The 15,689-nt window shown below is 46.9% G+C and overlaps 1 protein-coding gene across 2 annotated transcripts; it reads right to left on the bottom strand.

Annotated features, from left to right (window-relative positions):
• Positions 1-597: 597 nt before the first annotated feature.
• On the bottom strand, positions 598-2,827 carry H2AZ1 (H2A.Z variant histone 1). 2 transcript variants are annotated; one of them, XM_071555111.1, is made up of 5 exons: positions 2,605-2,827; positions 2,162-2,239; positions 1,671-1,784; positions 1,134-1,263; positions 598-999 (listed from the first exon to the last, which is right to left on the bottom strand). In XM_071555111.1, the coding sequence occupies exons 1-5, from the start codon at positions 2,605-2,607 to the stop codon at positions 938-940; spliced, it is 387 nt and encodes a 128-aa protein (XP_071411212.1). In that variant the 5' UTR covers positions 2,608-2,827; the 3' UTR covers positions 598-937. The 2 variants fall into 2 exon arrangements, with proteins under 2 accessions (XP_071411212.1, XP_071411211.1); XM_071555110.1 differs by lacking the exon at positions 2,605-2,827 and having other exon boundaries at positions 2,162-2,281.
• Between the last annotated feature and the right edge of the window lie 12,862 nt (positions 2,828-15,689).

Raw genomic sequence — 15,689 nt, forward strand, 5'->3', positions numbered from 1 at the left:
TCCAGGGAAGCGCCGCAGCACCAGGAGGCGTGCAGTTAATACAGGTCTCAGCAGCATCTCCAATCTAGGTCACCGCCTCCCACCTACAGTGCTGCAGCAGAGATTATTGCCTGGAGGAGCTTATAGAAACAGAAGAGCCTGGTCAGGGCTGAAGCAACACCCTTGGAATTGGAAGTGTTTCACTGCTGGATGCAGTTCTGGAAGGTGTGACCAAAGGTGTGACCAAAGCCCTTGTAATCCATTACGACTGAGATGGCAAGAGTTAAAGGCTGCTACAGTACAGCTCCTGCTTGCACAGTCTCTCCCCTCAAGCTTCTTTTATAACCTGAAACCAGTGAGAAGGGCCAGGCCCTAACAAAGAAAACGAAGGCCTGTCCCTGCTAAGGGGCAGCCTTAGCACACAACACAGCAGATTGAATTAGCAAGAATCTAACTTCACAGACTAAAACCCGTTTGTTTCACTTCACAGTAATTACCAAGTGCAGTATCACAGGCTGTATTTCAAGAGCAGGCAGCACTGCCAGTTACTCTTGGAAAAACTTAAGAGTTGCACAGTGAAGATCAAGTATTTTTCAGTTCATGAACCAGAGACACCAATCAGTCTTGACATAAAATTTATTGAGTATCTCCACTCTAGTGGATGAAAAGTCTGTACAAACCCAAACATTTCCTTTACTTACTTAAACCAGTCTAGAAACAGTCAACTCAGTTACATCCCACTACAAACACAATAGCTTCTTTGAAGCCATGGTAACACTTAAATACAGTTAAGACTTCAATGCAGAAATTTGGTTTGTTAGAAAGCTCAAGGGAGCTTTAGCTTCTCAAAGTTAAAAAAGGCAAAATTGTGTTTCACAGATACAAGTCCACTGGAATCACCAACACTGGACAATTTAAGTACTTCGAGTCCTGAGATAACAAGTTATCTTGGTATCCTTTAGACAGTCTTCTGTTGTCCTTTCTTGCCAATGAGAGACTTATGGATATGTGGTATTACACCTAGGAAAGAGCAACAATTAAGACCGTGTGATTTCTCTTCAACAGTTTCCCTAAACTTCATACTTCAAATGAAAACGACAGCACTAACAGTTCCTGCCACCCAACGAACAACAAACAGCAAGCAATTGACATACCACCACCAGCAATTGTCGCCTTAATCAGAGAATCCAACTCTTCATCTCCTCTAATGGCCAGCTGCAAGTGACGAGGAGTGATACGTTTCACTTTCAAGTCTTTGGATGCGTTTCCCGCCAGCTCAAGGACCTGAAACAAGATGATTTTTAAACAGTTAAATAACCACGTGAGACAAACTGCACAGTCTTAGCCGTTTCACATACTATGTCACTGTTATTAACACTTTCAAAAGGGTTCCTTCTTTGGAGCTCTGCATTTAGTGTTCTCGAGAAGGGAGTAAGTGTTGTACAGCAGATAGGACATGCTGTAATGGCCCACTTCATAAGATACTTCATTTTTCCTGCAAGTCACAGTGCAAGATTTGCACAGAATGCAGAGCATGCATATTTCATGGTCTTTTGATGATGCCTGCAGTTGGAACTGGCTCAAAGCAAGTGGAGTCCACAACCCAGTCCAAACTGGCAAAATACAGTAGGCTCTGGACATTATGGCATGTGGGAGTTGACCAACTTGCTTGCACTCCCTGCAGGTTTTACCTCGGCTGTCAAGTACTCCAGAATTGCAGCACTATACACAGCAGCTGTGGCTCCTACACGTCCATGGCTGGTTGTTCTAGACTTCAGGTGCCTGTGGATGCGGCCAACAGGGAACTGGAAAATAAGAGAAGCATGAACAGGCTGTGACAACAGAAAGCCACTACACAAAACCACATCCTGGGCTCCAGAATACCAGTGCCAGAAGCACATGCTACATTTCACTTGAGAATCCAGCTAAGGACACTGCATGCCACACATCAGCAACTCCACAATCCTCAGCACAAGCAACAGCCACATGGGAATTATTTCCCCTTCTGCACAGAAGTGCAAAAGGTCTGAAACCAGTCGGGTATGCTGATGTTTCGCTTTAGATCCTTACAGCATTCGGGATAACAGGCAGACAGCAGAGTGCACAGATTTCACGAGGTATAACCAACCAACAGATGAAAGACCGGTCTGACTTTCACTCACACACCCCAGCCCCAGCTCACCTGCAATCCAGCCCGCTGCGAACGGGACACTGCTTTGGTCTTGGTCTTCCCGGAGTCCTTCCCAGCTTTCCCGCCAGCCTGGCAATGCCAAGAGATCAGGAGGTGACGTCCCCCGCGCATGCGCTACGCCCTCGCTTCTCCCTCCCCGCTCCCCCGCACGCGCAGAGCGCCACACGCCGCGCCGAGGCGCGCGCGCCGCCCGCCGCACAGGCCGCTCCCCGCGCGCATGCGCGTCCGCCGCTCCCTGTGTCCCTTCAGCGCCAGTGCGCGTGCGACCGCCCCCCCTTCCCCCCTCCCGCCGCGCGCCGCCCGCGCCCTCCCCAACCCCCCGGGCCGCGCGCGCCCCCCCGACCCTCAGCGGCGGCGCCGCCTCGGCCCCGACACCCCCCCCGCGGCAGTGCCGCCACCGCCGCCCCAACCGGGCGGCCCCCGCGGCTGCTCACCATGGCGAACCGGAGCGCAGCGCCGCGCAGGGAGCAGGCTGAGGCAGAGAACGTCCGCACGCACCGAGCCCGGCCGACAACACCGACCGCCTCCGACCCGCCGCGATTCAAACTGCGCCCACTCCCGCCTTCCCCCCGCCCTTTATAACGGCCGCGAGCGCCCGCATCCGGGAACCCCGGCCCCGCCGCCAGCCAATGGCCGCGGGCGGGACGGCCGCTCTGCCCCAGCGACAACCAATGGGCGGGCGGGGCGGGGCCGGCCGCGTGGGGCGGGGCGCAGGAGCGGTCCCCCCCGCCCCATTTAAAGAGACAGGCGCGGGCCGGGGCGGCCGAAGGGGCCGCGCTATGGTGGGAGGCGCCGTGCCGGGGGTAGCCGGGCCGGTGGTGGCCGGGCCGGTGGTGGCCGGGCCGGGGGTGGTGCTCCGTGCGGGTCCCGGCGGGACGGGCCCTGCCCAGAGTGTCCCCGCCCCTTTTCCCAGGGTTCTCCCGCGCCGGCAGCGAGCCTCGCTCCAGCGTCGCCGCACTACTGTCCAAGCCTCGCTCCCAAGTGTGTTTAATTGGCTTAGTGTGCAAAGCGCCTCAGGAGCAGGCCGAGGGAGATGATGTCGTGGGTGTGGGATGAGGAGCTGCTACACTGCGCTAGCGGAGACACGAGGCTGCCCAGTGCCGTCGAATAAAGATGAAGTCGCTCCTCAGGATTCTGGGCTCCAAAAGTGCGCTTGTTCTTATTTCCACCTCCATCCTACACAGGGGATGTGCCATTACAAAGGGCTACCCTGCCTCAGACCCGTTTGTCTCACTGGATATTGTGAAGACTGATTAAAATTCATGTTTATCATGAAATCTCTTCCAAGTGTAACATTTAAGTAACGCAGTGCAGATTTCCTCAGCTTCATCACTTCAAGTCCCCTGCCTGTGTTTCCGAGAAATGAAGGATTAATCCCTTTTTTGGTATGTGTGTGTGCATGGCATTTTCAGTAAATTGTCATTTAACCTTCAGAGCTCTGCTGAGGGTACTGGTTAATCCAATGCCTTCAACTTCAAAAAAGTAACAATTCGTTGTGCTCTTCCAGAACACTGTAGGTCTTGGTTATCTGAGAGATACGACATCCATCTGTGAGCATACAGCGAGCTCGGGAGAAACCCTGGCTCTGTTCGCCCGAATAGCTCCTTAGACAGGGAAGGCAGGTGGGATCTGTCCTGCACTTTCAAAACCCAATCACAAAATCACGACATGTTAATGTATCTATTTCCTCCGCCTTGACATCCAAGCATGATGAATACTCTTACAGACAAGATGCTTAATAGGGAGATAGAACTGAGGGCATAAAGTTCTCAGGAGGATACTCTCCTCGCCATAACTTTTCCACTTTCTTCAGGTCTACTACAATAGAAGTACTCAGAGCACTAAGACAGGAGGATACGTGCTGATCCCTAGACCTTCACTTCAAGGACTTTGGAACTGTTCACTGGAATAGAAAAGATTTAAAACTTTGTAGCTTTTCTACGCCAAAGTCTGACCCCGAATACTCGGTCCCCTGGTTACAAAGGGCCTTTTGCTCGAACGTCCAAACCGCCCGAGGCCGCACCATCAGTGCCTTCAACAGCCGAGTTTCAGTTTGGGCATTTAGTCCGAGCTGCTACCGCCTCAGGGTGGGGAGATCTATTTCCAGACACGTGCACAAAGAGGCAGGGCTGAATTGAGAGCAGATAGTCCTACTGGGACAGATCCCTGCAGGGATCTGGCAGTTTGTGTTTATGTAACTGTCTGATGCTTCTGTCTGTTTCGAAGCATCAGTTGTTTATATTTTCCTTCAGCAAGAAAGAAGATAAGAGGGTTTGAAGGGTTTGTTGTTTTTTTTTTAAGTTGAAAAACACACCTCAAGGTTTTAGAAAAGGCTGCAGAAGTCAAGATTTCGCTCAACATACTATTTGAAAAACTATTTCTGTTCAAAATCAAGGATCCGTTTGCCCTTTACAAGAAAACGAAACGAAGTTGCAAGTCATAAGAACCCCCCACCCTGGGAACACCATTCAAGATTTAGGAAGAGAAAAAAAATTATTTTTATCTCTCTTTTCTGCCCACAGCAGTGCTAGGAAGAGGAACAAAAAGGTCTATCAGTTGGTGATAATCCCTACTACAGACATGCCCTGCTTGACACGCAAACTTTCCCGGTGGCTCACTTTGGCTGCATGCTTCCACCTGCTCGGAGCTCCTTACAGCTGAAGATTACACAGGCAAGGCAGCCTAACACCAAAGACTAAGCTAAAGCAAGAATGTATATTTATCATAGAGATCATGTTAGGGACATGTCAGATAAAGTACATGAAACCAGCCTCAGATCACCCTGTGCTAGCTAACAAGCATCTCTAAAAAGCACAACCTGAACTCCCCCCTCTGCTATTTAAAGACATAAATGGAAACTAGCTTGGGTATACCAGGAACAATCCCAAAGCAACTTCAGACCCAGTTGTGAGCACAAATAACTCAGCCTCAATCCCACAGGCACAAAGGGAGCATTTACCACCTCCATCTTCCTAATGATATCCATACCCCAGGCCCAGCCCCAAGTGTCTTATCCAGTGGGAAGAAGGAAGATGTGTTTCAGAGGGGACAAAGCAGAATCATAGGCTTTTATTGGCCTAATTAACATTAAGAGAGGAGAAAATGTCTCCAGATGGATAGGTTATGGGGAACCTGGTGAGGAAAGATGCAGTGGCCCTAGTGTGTACCTTGTGTAATGGTGTTCAGCAGCCTTAGGAGAATTAAGGTGTAGTGCTGCTTTCTTTTCTACTCTTACTTAGTATGATTTCCTCAGAGAAAAACATTTGTTTTTACTTGCCTCCAAAATACAAACATATTCTCCAGAGCAGGTACCTCACCTCTCACTAAGTACTGGGCTATAAACATGGTATTACTTGGACTCTCTTGATTTAGTTTCTTGCAGGATCTTAGTTTCTACAGAAATAGTAAAGATCATCTTCATTAGCAGATTGATGAAGCACTCCCAGAAAGCTCTTGTATCACATTCCTCAGAACTTTACAGTTTCTGGATCCTGAGTGAGTTTAAGTGAGAGATGCATGTCTACCTGCTCGGCCCTGCCATGGCATTCCTGGGATACAAATCTGAATATCTGTGGAAATTCAAAACCCAGGCGGCAGAAAGCATTTGAGAAATTATTTTTTTAGGTGACAGCTATGCAGAGTCAGTTTAGTTTTTAGTATCCAGTTTTTGGTCAGAGGTTTTAGGACACTGAACTTTGAACTAACTCCCCTTAGGTAATATAGTTCGTTAGGGTTTTTTTAGACTCATAGCCACTGCTTGCATTCATCTAGGCTCTAGGTTTTTTTGCGGTGTGTTATGGGTCCAAACCAGGCAGAAACGCCAATTATCTGTCCTGGGTTGAGCTGGCAAAATGCCAGCTGTCCAGGACCGAATGAAAGGGTTCCTCCTCCCCCCAACCAGCTACGGGAAAAAGAAGAGGGAGAGAAAAAAAAAACCCTCAGAACCAAGTTTATGCTGAAACTAACTACATGTATTTATACAGAGAAGAGAAAACTAAGAGAGAACCACAATATAACACACACAAGTTATATATATGTAACAAGGAATAACTCCCCACTCCCCAATTAATACAAAGCCCATTAATCTAAATTCATAAGCACTCCAAAAGACACTCAACAAGAAAGAGAAAGTATAACAACAAAATATTTCTACTTCCCTGAATGCAAACAAAATGCAAGCACAGGCAACAGGAGCAGGGTCTAGCATAGTAGAGGAGCTGCTAGATGTCTTCCTCTTAGTGCAGCCATGATGGAACTAACCAAGCCACTCCCACACACTGGATTTTACCCCCTTTGAGATAATGCAGTATGGTATGGAATACAATATTATTGGCTGGAAGAAGTCAGCTGTGAGCTAGCTCAGCCCGGCTTAAATCAGCTGACAATCCTAGGCCTAGCTGAACTTTAAAACCTAAGTTTTTGGCCTACTTGGCTAAACCCATAACACGGTGAGATCAATTACAGTACGACTTGTATTTGCCCCATGGGCCCCTCCGCCTTGCGGAGGGCTTCCCTGCTGCTCTTTTGCAAGACCTCTATCAAATAAAAGGGTTCTGCTGAGCTGGGTCTCTGCTGGCTGCTGTATTTGGGTTCAGGAAAGTCACATCCTCTCTGCTTGCGCTGTTGTGTTTTTCATAGTGATGAACGGATTCGGCTGTTCGGTTTAACGGATACATTTATTTATCTGGTACCTCTAAACAGCTTCACACATTGTAAGAATGAGATACGACCGGAGATAAGTGCGAAGCGATTACTGTGGGCATAATGGCCTGCTGATGAGGTGTTATGTTATCCATCTATAGGCTGTAGATGATCCTCAGCTGCAATTAGCTAATGTGTCACAGTTCTATTCTGCCCTAGCCCATGAGCACAGCCTTTGTAATCCCTCTCTTTGTAACTCTTGATAATCCTCATTTACGTGTACAGTGTTTGCCCGCTCATTTATGATGGCAGCTAACAGAATATTTGACTACATTTTTACCTCCACTTCTCCAAAAAAGTATCATTTGGCATTTGAAATCTTCCATGGCAGAAGATGAGAATACAACCACCTTGCAGACAAGTCAAAGGGCTTGCTCCTCTCTCCTTCCCCAAAGCAGGGATGCCTCTTTGGTAAAATTTGCACCTCTGGAGCATACCTGGAATCACTTCTACATGGCGCTATGTGTTTAGATTTTGCAGGTCTAGTGAATGTATCACCACCAATCTACAATAAACTGCACTGTTTGTGAGTCTGTGTTCATGCAAGTTCTTTTGAACTTGGCCAGACTTGGCCAGTGTTGCATTGATAAACTGCACTCTGTGAATTTCTGATCATGAGTGAGACCAGACTTACAGTGCACCCATCTGGGATCTTATTGAACACAACAGAACTTACAGTGCTGCATTGGTCATAACAAAAAATTAAGCCTAGCTGCACCCAGACTCTCTGAGGGCTGGCTGGAAAGCTGGAGGGTTTATTTTCTGCCAAATTTCTGTACTCTTAACGCAATACAGGTCTCTCTGATGGCTCTGCAGATAACATTTGCATTCTAATTTCAGAGAAATTCACACTATCCTTATATCTACACTGTTCATTGTACTCCCTTGTGTCAGCTATTAATAGTGTCATAATAACTAGCCTGAATAGATTTTTATCTTGTTTTTTGTTTAGCCATCTCTCAAAGGAAGCTACAGCTAGTTAGGCAAAGCGAAAGGAGAATCTGTCAGAGACAGTGACAGCCAACACTCCTTACCTTCATTCTTCCATTATCTTATACAAAAACTTATCCCTCAAAACTCTCTTGCTTCTGCGTGCCTCGGCCCTGCCCCTTACCAATATTTGAGCTCTGTTCGAAATAGTTATATTTACACAATATTTTGTGCTGCTACAAAGCCATATGCAAACACCTACTCCAACTTCTTTCAAGGTGGGCAGCTCTTAGGTGGCTCTAATCTGCCACGTGATACGTATCCCTAGAGGACATGTAATTAAATAGGCTGTTACCAGATACAGCAATTTGGTTATATTTATTTCCTAAGGAAGTAACCTGGAAAAATGTGAGAAAGAAACAAGAAGAAAACTGTGTTTTCCTGAAGGTGACTTGTTCCAGGTTTTCAATCAAAATGCTCCCTTGCAGGAGCTTCTTCTCAACTTGTTCTGTGAAAATGAAAGGGGAAAAAAGTAATGGCACCTGCCCTTTGGAAGTACGAAGAGAAAATTCACTGGAGGGCTTGCCCATTGCTTGCCAAAATCATTGCAAGTAGAAGGGATCCAATTCTTTATTGATAGGAGGCAGCTACTACAGCCATCATTTGTTTCTAGTGTGACAAGCTAGTTTCTTTCTTCCTCGTGGTGTAAACTGGTTATCGTACAGAAGTAACTGAAGCTCACAAGTGCAATGAGATGCTTTACCACACCTGTCTTGGGACACAGGCGGCATGGCCCTCACTGAATAATGCATTATTGATAATAACGCATTCTCATTTTTAGTCATCTGCAACAAAGAACTGCAAGCCCCAGGGTCTGTTTTATACCGGGAAAAGTACCGATTTCACAGATCTAGGCGAGGTGTCAATACAAATATAACTGTAACCAATACACCTTTACAAACAATAAGAAGATTAACTCTGGAGTTCACTTCTGCCAAAGTTTGGAATTGTAGCTAAGGGTGTCTCATTCCTAAGAGAGATAACTCCTAGAGAGGTTCTGGGTTGTTTGTTTGTTTGTTTGTTTCCCTTTACCTTTAAATTCTAGTATTTGCAGCTAAAAAAAAGAAAAAAGGGTAAGTAGGTATTACCTTCTTTCATCTCTTCTTTGCCACAGTGAAGGGCCCTTTGCTCTGGACTTTGTTTTGGAAATTTCCAAGTGTCCTTAATGCAGAGGTTTGCACTTGAAAGCAGTTGATCTTGCACTATGACTATTACTGCACAATTAAATTTGATATACTGTGAAAATGGTTCACACCTTGATCGGGGCATAAAGATGAATCTCTTCAGCTGTAATGGGGCTGTGACTGGCCAAATGAAAATGTCCCAATGGTGGCAGCATAAGATAAGAAATCAAATATGAAAATATGAAGGGTTTCCTCTTCAGGAAGGTTTTTAGGCTGAGTCATCACCACCAAAGACGAATCCCTGTTCTTTGGGGGTGGGGCTGTCTTTAAAACCAAAGCACAGCACTTACCTCGCTGTAAAACTGGAAAGGAAAAGATTTTATTTTTTATGGTCAGGCAAGCAGACAAGGTCAGCATTTCACATGCAAGGGACCTTGGCTGATGGCCATCCAGTTAAGATCCTCTTCCAGGACTTCCCAGCAGGAAAGATAACATGCATTAGGGATCTTGTGTTAAAAAGAGATGGTTTTTTAGATGTGAAAGCAACCCAAGATTTAACATCTGAAATTTACTAGCTGCAGTCACTGCAAGTGAATAGTGGCATAACTATGCTGCTTTAAAGTGATTGACTTTAACAATTAAACTCTTTTCTAGCTTAAAAATAATAAAAATCCCATCCTGTCAAACTTTATGGGTTTTTTGTATGTTCTCATAACTTCCTGATTATGCATCATTGCACCTTTTCTAATTTTCTCAGCTGGGGCTGGGCCTGTAAAGAGCAGAAAGAAAAAATGTAATCAAATTTGTCAAATACAATAATTTACTGATGAGGGCTTGCAACACCTGGGAGCAGTCTGAAGAGAGAATAAAATTCAGCACAGGGAGAGTTAACCATCAGTGATTTGAAAGGTTTTTGTCTGGACCATCATCTTTTCTATGACTCTTCAAGGGGGTTGTGTATCCATCCCTCTTATCTCAGTGAAGCAGCTGGGCTACTGCTGCCATAAATCAGGAACAGAACTAAGGGATGATGATGGATAAGAGTTATGGCAGGGTGGTGGTCGTGCCTGGTGAGAGGGAGCAGACCAGGTTAAAATGAGACGCTTGGGCTTCCTGCAGGAGGGAGAGATGGGGAACACAAAACCTGCAGCGCAATTGCGGAGGAAGGGATGGGGCAGTGCTGATACCTGTGGGGCAAATCCTTCTCCCAGGGGTGGGAACCCCCGCCCCCGCAGCTTGGCATGGAGCAGCTGGGAGGTAAGTGTGGCGATGGGTTCAGGGTGGGAGTGCTGGCACTGGGTGTTATATCACACCCTGCCCCTGAAAGCCACTGGTACCTGAGTGGGTCAAAGCCACAGGAGGTGCTTGCACACAATGGCATCTCAAATGCAAGTCTTGCAATGCCTTTCTCCACTTGGGGAGCAGAGGCTTCTGCTAGCACACAGTAATGTGGCATCTTCAAGTGCAGTCATTATAGGTGGGGGTTTTAGGTATTCCTCTTGATTGACTTTTTGATCCTGTACACTGGGATTGGGCACATGGGTGACAGTGCAGGCAAGATGCTGAAGCTACTGTGTAGGAACCAGCTTGCATAAATGCATATGCACAGCCTGATTTGTGCCTGTTACCCTAGCATAGCACCACCACCACTGGGCTTCCCCATGCTTCAGAGCAGCTCCAACAGTGCAAGGTTCGAAACGTGCAAAGGAGTTTCTGATGAGTCACCACAGAAAAAAGGTTGGGATGAGCAACTGAGAGCTCCCTGCAAGACTACAAAGGTGGTTTCAGGCCAGCAATCTGCTTCACACCCCTGCAATGCAACAAGCTCCTCATACTCCTTCCTGTGTTTCAGCTAGACTACCACTTATTGCCTGACTGGGCTCCCTGAGGGCTTCACATTTTAAGAGACTGTTGGTACACTGTGTCTTTGGTTCCTGGTGCTGGCTGTGAGGGTGAGGGCTGCAGACAGCCTACCTGGATGAAGCCCAGGGGATTTGTACCTCCCTTCTTCATCCCTTTTGTTGGTAGATCTCACTTCAAGTGGGCCCGCTCCAGCAGCAGCTGCTTTTTCAGGAAGGTCTGTTTCCCTTCTCACTTGGTCTTGGAAACACTTGAAATAGCACAACACTTACCTGAACTCAGATGTAGACACAGCAGAGGGAAAAGGAGTATTTTTGCTAATATCTCTGCTTGTGTGGGACTAGCTGTGTAGTCAGCTTTGCCTGCACTGGACCTTTAACATCAGTCATGTCTCCAGCAAGGAACACTTCTAACCATGTTTCTACACATCCTAAAATTTTTTTGAGTATAATTTCCTCCCCTTAAATAAGATCAAAAGTATTCAACAATAACCAGTTTGATCTTTGTCTTGCCATTTCCTCTTGGACTTGCCATTGACTCGCAGGGATTTACACACCCATCAGCACTCACAGAGCGCTGCACAGTTCACACAACATCACACACTGAATGGGTATGTGTGTATCAAAATTTCCTACATCCCTAAGCTTATCCATCAGAAAATCAAATGTTGAAGCATTTGCATGTCATTATTCCTTACCTATTTATCTACTTACCCTATTTAGCTAACTAGGCACATTTAATCCTTAGCATTCACTAATCCCAGTAAGAGATGGGCCCAAACTAGGACGTGGATCCCAGTTAGGGGATAATAAGTTCTTAGCAATGTACTGCCTGCAGCAGTCACTACAGCTGATCGTGGTGTGTGGGAGTCCAGGACCCCCACAAACCAGTGAGGAAATGCCAAACCCACATCACCTCTGTCCTCAAGCTCTAGAGACAACTGAGAAGTAGATCAGTATCTAAATGTATCATTTGTTTTTTGCCCTGTCTCTATCAGTTGCATCAAACCATCCATAATGGCCAGTAGAGCCCCTGACTGTTAAAGGTCTTGCATCTCAGCATCCTTTGCAGCTGCTTCCTGTCCCTTTGGCTCTTTCTGAACATAGCATGTGACAAACCCACACACATGCTGTAGCCACTATTCACGAGTACTTGGAGCAAGAAATTATGCCCACACATACATGATGATACAGTGAGCTTGTTTTGCAACAGCCACAGTCGCCAGGTCAGGCCTTGAGACTTGTTTCTGACTTGGTTGTTAAAATGGGCATCTTGCATCTGCTCTGCTTCTACACCCACAGGAGAGGGACAGTGGCATGTAAAAGAGCCTGCAGATGCTCTGGCTCATCCCTGTAAACATCAGGTCCAAGAATGTGTCGCTACTTTCACCAAAGCTACAGAGCTGAAGGCTGAGGAATCAGCAGTCTCCTCCAGATCCCATACCATCAGTGTGATTTCTCTCAGCACAGGGTTGCACTGAGAGACCTGATCAGCACTTGCCTCCTTCTAATTTTCAAAGACAAATGTCTTCCACTCAGGACTCTATCTTCCCTTTTAGTAGGGAAGGATTTTACCTTCTGCAGGACCAGCACCATTGGCAAGACATGCTGCATTCCCCTATGGGGATGCAAAGGGGTCCTGGTAACCTGTGCAGGCAGGAGGCTCCATGTGGGCCTCCAACAGCCTTTCCACAGCCAGACACCTCTGACTCTGCCAAGATGTGGATGCTTAAGTTGCCAGCTCCACTCAGTGCAAGCTAATAGCAAGCTCACTGAACAAAGAAAAGCCAGTTTGGCATCAAACACCTAACAGCCTAATTCTGGTCTCTCATGTTTTTTCTCTGCTGGTGTAGTTCATCAGACTTTTCTCTGATTTATAGCTTGGATGAAAGAAGAGTTTCAGACCCAAGGTTATTCTCTTGTCAGGTGTGGATATAGCTGTGTCCTCACTGTAATACAGAATGAAATGAGTTTATGAGCCAAGGATGTTTACAAAGGGAGAGAGACATGGAGCTCCTGAAGCAGGTCCAGTGAAGGGTAACAAAGATGATTAAGGGGTAAGGACAGGCTGAAAGAACTGGGCCTGTTTGGCCTCTCGAGGAGACCACTGAGAGGGGCCCTGATTAATGTCTTTAGAGTATCTGAAGTGAGAGGTGCAAAAAGGACGGAGCCAGTCTCTTCTCAGTGGTGGGAAGCAATGGGACAAGAGGCAACAGGCAGAAACTGATGCACAGAAGTTCCACCTGAACATAAGGAAGAACTTCTGTACTGTGCAGGTGACCATGCACTGGAGCAGATTGCCCTGAGAGGCTGTGGAATCTCCCTCACTGGAGATATTCAAGAGTTGTCTGGACACAATCCTGTGCCATGTGTCTGGGATCACCCTGCTTGAGCAGGGAGGTTGGACCAGATGACCCACTGTGGTCCCTTCCAAGCTGACCAATTCTGTGAGTCTGTGAGTGCTCACATCCATGTGGCAATGCTGTGGGTAGCGGTGGGCCAAGGACCCAGCTTGCCTGGGGAATGAGGCTCCTCCTGGCAAGCCTCTTTGATGAATTGTTTGTAAAAGGCTGATGGCACCTTATGATTTTTTCCCCTTTTCTTGAAGAGGACCACCAGAAAATAAAATGATTGTAGTTTCTCTTGATGCAGTGGAGCTTAAAGGGAAAATTAACTCAGGAGCTGATGCACTGCTCACTGAATTCAGGGGGGCCTTTTCTGCCAGCTTCAGTGGAAGCTCTGGAACCGGCTCTCTATCAAAGGTGACTTTGATTTTCTGTAGTTGTGTGAACCTTTCCTCCCATTTCTTTGTGGGGAATAGCTTTGGGAGGCTTTGGAGCTCAAATGAAATATTTCCTGTAGCTAGTCCTCAGCTTATTTTCTTCCTTGCATCATGACTATTCCTCACTTTTGCAGTTGGCAGCTGTAATCACTACTGGCCTCCTCCTGCTCTATATCCCACTGTGCTATCAGAATTTCCATTTCCATGTGGCTCATGTGTATGCTCATCTGGGGTATCCCAATGCCCAGCACATCCTGGGACAGAGGTATTTGCAAGGTAATGTTTCTCCAATCCATGGCTAACTTACTGCCATAGAATGTATGCTTGTAAGCCAGAGCTACAAACATGGCTCTGTGGTATGTGGTACCACCACACTGCTGGATTTTGGACACTGTATTCTTTAACCTATCTATGACTTTGCTACCTTGTCTTGCACCCAGGAACTGGAGTGGAAAAAAATGTGGACGTGGCCATGCAGTGGTTCAGGTGAGGCACAAAAAACCCCAAAACAATTCCCTGTGGGAAATTGCCTCCTTCTGGGGAAAGACTACCATGGCATGGGATGAGGAAAAAGAGCTGGCAGTGCTTTGGGGAACAGCTGCACTGAGCTGTCCTGTGCCAGCGGGAGGGAGGTTTATGGGTGACAGCAGGGAGATCAGGAGCTCCTGACTTCTCAGTGTGGGTCATATGCTTTGCTCCACTTTTCCCACCTGATATTGCTGCTTTTTTAAATCAGTTGGAAGAAAGGAAATGTCTCAACAGCAAGAGTGAAGAGGATCCTAGTGCTCCTGAATAGCCTTTTGGGGAGGTTTGAGCTGCAGATGAGCAACAGGGAAAACACACAGGCATAGGAGGCGAGCGGGCCAGAACTGCTGAGGCAGCATATTAATTTCCTCTGCTCCGCACATGATCTCAAGAGGTTTCTGCCACATGAGCGAGGAAGCTGTGCCTGTGTGTGCATTTGCTGTGGTACTCACAGTGGCCACACCTGTGGTGGGGGCCTGGGCTGCATTCCCCAAAGTTCTACCACTCTTGGTGAGAAATGGGAAGGATGAGGGACAGGGAAAGTTACTGTGCTACCCCAAAAGCAAGGGAAGAGGAAGGGGCATGTTTGATGTTTCCTCTGTGTCTGCTCAAGGCATAGAATAGCATCAAGCTGCAGGACTGAAATGACTATGACTGTGACATCAAGAGTAGTAAACAAGGAAGGTATCATTAAGGACATCCCTACCTAGAGAAATGCTGAAGCCTTCATGCCTTTCTGAATAAGGAGGTTTCCCAAATCAGGGCCTGAAAATTTCAAAGGAGTCACATTTCAGAACAGTGAATTATACATACCTTTTTCCTATTGGCTCTGTTGTGCTTTAACCTCAGCTGGCAACCAAGTACCACGCAGCCACTCACTGATTTCCCCTCTCTCCTCACAGTCCTGTGGGATGGGGAGAAGAATCAGAAAATGGTAAAATCTATGAGTTGAGATAAGAGCAGTTTAATAATTGAAATAAAGTGAAATATAACAATAACAATAATAATAAAAGAAAGGAATAAACCCCCAAAACCACAAGTGATGGCCAATACAGTTGCTCACCTCTCACTGACCAATGCCTGGCCTGTCCGCAAGCAGCGATTGGCAGCTCCTGGCCAACCCCACCGGTCTGTTCACTGCGCATGATGCTCTGTGGTGTGGAATATCGCTTTGGCCAGCTGGGGGCAGCTGTCCTGACCGTGCTCTCTCCCAGCTTTTTGTGCACCTCCTCACTGCCAGAACATGGGAAACTGAAAAGTCATGGATTTAGGGTAAGCTCTGCTCAGCAATAACCAAAACATCAATGTGTTATCTACATTATTCTCATACTGAATCCAAAGCACAGCACTGTACTAGCTGCTAGGGAGAAAAGTAACTCTACCTCAGTCAAAACCAGGACAGCTCGTACCTCACTTTAAAATGTTCAAACTCAGGTTTTCTTCCTCTGTATGTCTCTTACAATTTTTTTTGCTTGTCTCTTCCCCCCTGTAGGCAGGCTGCGGGGCAGGGCCAGCCCCACGCCTCCTTCAACCTGGCG

Source organism: Pithys albifrons, chromosome 5 (genome assembly GCF_047495875.1).
Source record: "Pithys albifrons albifrons isolate INPA30051 chromosome 5, PitAlb_v1, whole genome shotgun sequence".
Classification (NCBI taxonomy): Eukaryota; Metazoa; Chordata; class Aves; order Passeriformes; family Thamnophilidae; genus Pithys; species Pithys albifrons.